At 39.3% G+C, this 7,015-nt stretch overlaps 1 protein-coding gene across 1 annotated transcript; it reads right to left on the reverse strand.

The window, feature by feature from the left end:
• Positions 1-3,086: 3,086 nt before the first annotated feature.
• Positions 3,087-6,294, reverse strand: LOC119898545. Its single transcript, XM_038712683.1, has 4 exons — positions 6,230-6,294; positions 5,693-6,019; positions 4,020-4,162; positions 3,087-3,713 (listed from the first exon to the last, which is right to left on the reverse strand). The coding sequence occupies exons 1-4, from the start codon at positions 6,279-6,281 to the stop codon at positions 3,594-3,596; spliced, it is 642 nt and encodes a 213-aa protein (XP_038568611.1). The 5' UTR covers positions 6,282-6,294; the 3' UTR covers positions 3,087-3,593.
• Between the last annotated feature and the right edge of the window lie 721 nt (positions 6,295-7,015).

A 7,015-nucleotide genomic window follows, 5' to 3' on the forward strand; every position in this document is an offset into this window, starting at 1 on the left:
AAGAAATCTACCCCATAATGCAAGAAAAAAGTCTCTGGATTGACACAAAGTTTTTGGAGGAACACATATCGGTTTGGTCTCACTGTTTAGGCTATGATGTTGAGGTTGACAAGTATGCTGATCACACTTCAATTCATTATTGACCATGATTACTGACTTGGCTGTTCATGTATACATGCTAAAATTGTGAGATTGGCTGCTGGACATTTAAAACAATTCCCTGTGGATATTAGAGTGATGACCCCAACCCCTGAGGTGGACTTTTTAGGGTTGGACATGGGGGGGCGCTAATTTAAAATCTAGGGCTCCAACATTGTCAGGGCCAGCCCTGTCACCTTTCATATACTTTTAGAATACAACCCCCAGAGTCATATTCCGCTCAAATACGGAAACGCTAATGGGATACAGATATGCTAATGCTCTCTACTGCTGACAGATGGTACTCCCTGGGCAAGCTGTTTTAACAACAAATATACCACATAAATACGTTTAGGTTGAAGCCTTCATGGAGTGCCCTGCATCAGATTTCACTAACCAGCTCTCTTGGCTCATATGGTTACCCTGATAATTGACATGTTTTCCTCTCGTACACACCTGACCTTATTCCTGTCCCTCATGTTTCACGATGACCACAACTGATACGTTGATGCAAACTTCAAACGACTGTTCAATGCTGTTCTCTTCTGGTCAAAAGTGAGACTTCCAACACTTCAGTGGAAGAGGAAGCAGAGGGGGCGACGTTATGAGAACATTCAGACCATTTCACTTGTTACAGCAGGAAAAGCACAAGTGGAACTAAAAGCACTAATGATGGTCCGGTTCCGTCTACAGTAAGTCTCCCAGTCAGCCCTGCCAAAGAGCCAGCGAGCATATTAGCAGGGACCTGGAACATCTAAATACACGGTGTCGTTAAGTAGTGTCATTAGTGATACCTGTGTGTTTCTGCTGTTAAAAAGGTCTATATTACTGCAGACAAATATCTGTTCCTCAGTTTTTAAAATCTTTTAATGTTAAGACTTTATGTTAAAAAAAAATTAAAATTTCAGAACAGGACAGAAGAAATTAGAGAAACAGTAGAAATGCTGAGACTAGCAAGAAACATAGTTAGTCTCTTTAGTTTCAGTGGAGCAAGGATGGTATGATATATATTGCATTATACATCTACAAGGCCCACTTAAACAGTGGGCAGGATGCCCTGGACGGTTCAGTGGGACTGATTGTGTCAAAATAGTAGCCTACTTGTTGCAAGTGGAACATCTCAAAAGCAGACTCAAAAGGATGCAAATCAGGATGTAACATCCTTTGCTGCCACCTCCTGGTATAAAGGGATAGCTCATCTCTTTAACATCTTAAAAATAAGTTTCAAAAGGCAAAAAAACAACTGATGAGGATGACTGAACTGTCTACATGTCACACTTGACTACTTTAGAGAACTTAGCATTTCAAAAGCTCATGACAAATAGGGGAGAGACAAAACTAGAGTGCAAGACTTTTACATATAAATGAACATCTGTTACACAACAGTAATGATTGGTTTGCCAGAGCTGAACGGGAAGCAACAGTAGCGACAGCAGCAACTCAGCATGTTAGAGCCAATGCATGTGTCAACAGTTTTGTGTGTTTACTTCCACTGTCAGAAGGGGGAGAGAAAACTGCAGGTTTAAATGAACTTATTTACAAAACATTAATTAAATTGCACAAAAGATGAGATGTGGATGGCATTATAGCCATTGGTGTAAGTGAGTGGGCAGTATGGTGTTTTGGTGGCCAAAAGGCTAAAAGAACCTAACAGCAGTAAGATAGTCACTCCACAAAGACTAAAGTGGCAGCGGCAGCTTATATTGACTGGGAGTATAAGGCCCAGGTGCTCCCAGTCAGCCCAAGTGCCATCAACACAAACCTGCAAGAGAGGTACATTAGGTATGTTTGACTAATTAAAGACACTCTCAGCAATTCCACAAGTGTTAGTTCAACAAATCCATTTTAAGACTGATTTAAGGCAGACTGGCGGTCAGTGGTGTCTGAGGGGTAGGGGCAGAAAAAAATAAAAAGGGCCCAAGCTGCATGTAATGGAGTGATTGCCAGTGGTCAAAAAGCAGAGGCAGGCAAAACAAGCACCAGGTTGATAAAGTTAAGGCAACTGGCAGCATAGACAATAGGTCAGGGAATGAGTGTTAAATATCCTCACGTATAGTGAGGCTAAAGTCTGTTAAACTTGTACCTCATCATCAGCTTCAGTGTATAGATGTTTAGAAGCTGTTAAAATGTGTGGTTGCATGCATGTGTATTATCAGGCACATGTAGAAGTACAACGCAGTCCTTTTAGAAAGTCTGACACTTCTTTTTAATCTCACTTTAATCTTATAGCTTTTTCTTAAGTGATGTTTTCTTGTTTAGGGCGGCACGGTGATGCAGTGGTTAGCACTGTTGCCTCAAAGCAAGAAGGTCGTGGGTTCAAACCCCGGTTGCCCCGGCCTTTCTGTGTAGAGTTTGCATGTTCTCCCCGTGTCTGCATGGGTTCTCTCCAGGTACTCCGGCTTCCTCCCACCATCCAAAGACATGCAGTCTAGGTTAATTGGCGACCCTAAATTGTCCGTGGGCGTGAGTGGTTGTTTGTCTATGTGTGGCCCTGCGATGGACTGGCGACCTGTCCAGGGTGTACCCCGCCTTGCGCCCGATGTCAGCTGGGATGGGGCTCCAGCCCCCCTGCGACCCCGTATGCAGGATAAGCGGTTGACGATGGATGGATGTTTAATGTTGGATGTTATTTACTTTTATTATTTTGTTTTATTGTACAGCACGTTGTTTTGATATAAATAAAAAGCTATTATGTTGCAACTCAGCTTACTTTTATACTACTAAACTATGTTCATTATTATTATGAAGGTGTCTGCCAAAGTTTGTGTCTATCATGCCTGTGGTTTAGTTTTGCACGCACATCCTACTCTGACAATCACGTGTCTTATCAAAGTCAAAAACAAAATAAAACAAAATAAGTAACAATGTATGACACAAACACTTTCCTGTGTGTTAACACGGGGTTCAAGTATGATTATTTTGTGTTTACAAAATAAAGACGGACATAGTTCATCTGTTTTGCTTTTATTGAATGTCCTACAAACCCGTATGCGTGCTCCAATACAACAGCAGAACTTGTGAAATCATTTAAGACAACGCTTTACAAATATCAGTATGATGTTTTCATTCTACAGCACAAATGTTGCATCATTGTCTGGTTAACCAGACAATGCTTTGCTTTTGCAACATTTTTGCAAAAAACTTTTAAAAAGATAATTATTTGTATTAGATTTGTATTAACTTATTATGTGAGAACTCTACATTTAGAAATGCAAGACACCCATACAAACATCCTTTTTTCATACCTGTCCCACACAACTTTCAGAAAATATCTGCACCAGACCACACTATTTTAGTAAGATGAGATCCTAAATTGTTGTAAAAGTATCATTACAATACATTTTGTGTCATGTCTGTTAATTAACATCACTAAAAAAGCAGTCAAAGTCAAGCAACTAACAGTCAAAAGAGTAAACCAGCTCTCAAGAGGACGATGGCCACCGAGCCAAGGGGGGCTATGGCAGTGACGGCTCTGAAGCTGCCAGAGGGTGGAAGGTATGCATAACTTCATACATATTATCATTGGTGACCTGTGGGACCCTTGTTGTTTGTCTCCTGCTAGTCCTTTGTTTAACCTGTTGGTAGTGAAATAGCACAGTAGAGATTGTCTGCACTGTAGTAATGTAAGTACAGATATCAAATTACATTACTTATGTTATAAGACCATTTTAAGGTTTAAAGAAATAGAAAACTGAATTTTTGGACAAATGTTGACAGAGCATTCATTGGTTTGCTATGCAATCAGCATGTGAACTGAATATCTCAAGGGGGTAAACCTTGTGTTTACAGCAACTATGTGGTTTGGTGGGATGACTGATAATGTAGCTACTTGAATATTTTAGTTCAAGTACAAAGTGGTGTGTAGATAGGTCTGAACTCACCCTTGGGACAATTATCAGGATGAAGATCGTGTTTACCAGTGTGCTGATGGCAAAGGTAGCAATGATGATTAACCCCAGAGGTAGAGTTTTCTCACTGGATGGGATACAAGGCATTTCTACTGATCTGAAGCATGGTGCCACTTCTGTGTGGAATGACAAAAAGGCAACACCAAATAAAATGTACCGTCTCCACGCAAATGTGATGGCATTTGTAGAAAGAAAAATCTAACTATATTTTGTATTTCTTGTAAATTTCCAAAATGACTCAAATTCTCAACAGACCGGAGGGAGAGGTTCTCTAAAACTAAAAGAAGGTAGATATTTTATTTTGTCTTCTAGACATACAAATTTAAAGAAAAGAAAACATAGGCACTGTGGTCAACAATATCCAAATGTTAAGTATCACAAGTAAATCTCCCTTTTAACAGGTAGAAACCTTGAGCAGAAACTAGACTCAAGAGGAGCTGATATCAATACAAGTAATTGTTGCAATGATAATAATAGGACTAATAATAGTAATTGTAGCAGCACGTTGAGCAAGAACACTGGGGCATAACAAAGGGCTTATTGAGCGAGCCCTGAACCACCCCTTAGTTAACTATAGGCTTTATAGCATAATAAGGTACTATGAGCTCTTTATGATATGATGGTCCCTGACCTTAAGGGCTTTGTAGGTGAGGAGAAGGATTTTATATTCTATTCTGGATTTTACAGGGACCCTAAATCCTGACTTGAAACCCTCAAATAATCTATTGTTATTGTTGAACGTCATAAAACTGACACAATCAAGAGTGGGCTTAATTACAGCGACTTTAAAGGACTGTGGTACATAACCTGTTAGTAAAGACCGACTGATCATATCTAGTAAAGAAGTGCTAACTATGAGTAAAACCTCTATAAGCAGCCTAGTTGGGATGGGACAAGAGACAGGTTGATGGGTTGGATTAAGAAATCACTGAACTTAGTTGGTGAAGATTAATGGGAAAAAGCAGTCTAAAGATATATCAGCTTATACAGACCTTTCTAAGGTTCCTGAGTTTGAAGATAAATCGGTACTGGTTGAGGGCACGAGGCGATGAATTTTTGTCTCCAATAATTTCAATTTTATCATTAAAGAAACTCATGATGTGGTTACTACTGAAAACTATAGGAATACATTGTTCAATAGAGCTGTGACTCCGTCTGCCTGGCTACAGTGCTGAAAAGAAACCTGGGGTTGTTTTTATTTGCCTTTTTTAGTGATGAGGAGTAGGCTTCTCTGGCATTATGGAGGGCCTTCGTATATGTTTTAAGAATATCTTGCCAGATAAAATTAGATTCTTTCAGATTACATTGACATGTAAGAAGGATTTTAATATTTGATGTATCATATTTCATATCTGGTTGAGGTGGACCCCCCTTTTTTCTATACTGTTAAAAATGTTATAAATTCCCAATGTAAAATTTTAATCTGCAAGTATCTGGTAACTATAGCCATAAAACTTATGTGGTGGAGTAAAAAGTTTCCCAATTAGGTGTTTCCTCATGACTATGCATGTTAGAAGAAGATTTTAATGGGTAACTAAAAAAACATGCCTACTAAATGTATGCACTGTACCATGCTACTCCACCACTGTGTTATTGCTCAAAAGAAGACGTTGTGCAGTTTTTGAGAAGAAAAAAGAAAAACACACCTCTTACACAAAGTGTGTAGACATTGCAATGGACAGTTGTGACATCTTTGTAGACACAGCTGTAGATACCAGAGTCATCCACTGTTAGGTCAGTGATGGTGACCGTGTGGTTCTCCAGAGATCCATTTGTCTGAATTCTGTTTTTATATCTCTCTCGCGGGGTGATTTTTTCATTTGATCCACTGGAATAATAGTAAAACACCTCTTCCTTGCTGCTGAAATCATGATACAGATACATCCCATACCCTTCATTGATGCTGAGACATCCTGCAGAGAAACACTTCAAGGTGACATTCTCACCAGACTCTCTGCTCAGCACAATGTTCTCTGATATAAGAGAGACATACCATCTGATTAGACGCTCTAAAAACATACCACAAGACACAGCCATCTTCATTATTTAAACACTGACTAGATAACAGTATGAAAGCAGTAACTGAAACTATTTAGCACAATTTAAAAATTGACCATGGTCACATGCAGACTTCAACTACAGTGAATGTTCTAAAATGTTTTAAGGAAAGCAAATGGTCAAACCTGCACTGGCAGAAAAGCAGAACAACGATATGAACCAACAGAGTGGCACCATGATGCAGCACTGACTGCATACTGTGTTTGTTTCAACCCTATATACAGACAATACCACAAACAGTGCTTCCTTTTACTGTGGACTGTGATGTGTGGGGCTGATGTGTGGTTCAAAATAATTTCCTTATGATATAGATATATATACACACACAAGAAACTCGAAAAATTAGCATATCGTGCAAAAATGCATTTATTTCAGTAATTCAACTTAAAAGGTGAAACTAATATATTATATAGACTCATTACATGCAAAGTGAAATATTTCAAGCCTGTATTTGATATAATTTCGATGATTATGGCTTACAGCTTATGAAAACCCCAAATTCAAAATCTCAGAAAATTAGAATATTGTGAAAATGTATTAATAGAAAGTTAAGTGGAAGGGAAAAGTGTGGAAGAAAAAGGTGAACAAGCAGCAGGGATGACTGTAGCCTGGAGAGGATTGTCAGGTAAAGGCCATTCAAATGTGTGGGGCAGCTTCACAAGGAGTGGACTGAGGCTGGAGTTACTGCATCAAGAGCCACCACACACAGATGGGTCCTGGACATGGGTTTCAAATGTTGTATTCCTCTTGTCAAGCCAGTCAGAAGCGTCTTACCTGGGCTAAAGAAAAAAGAGAACTGGTCTGTTTCTCAGTGGTCCAAAGTCCTCTTTTCTGATGAGAGCAAATTTTGCATCTCATTTGGAAACCAAGGTCCCAGAGTCTGGAGGAAGAATAGAGAGGCACACAATCCA

Source organism: Micropterus salmoides, unplaced genomic scaffold (genome assembly GCF_014851395.1).
Source record: "Micropterus salmoides isolate LMB-PRFRI ecotype aquatic unplaced genomic scaffold, ASM1485139v1 Ms_hic_scaffold_12, whole genome shotgun sequence".
In the NCBI taxonomy this organism is placed as follows: domain Eukaryota; kingdom Metazoa; phylum Chordata; class Actinopteri; order Centrarchiformes; family Centrarchidae; genus Micropterus; species Micropterus salmoides.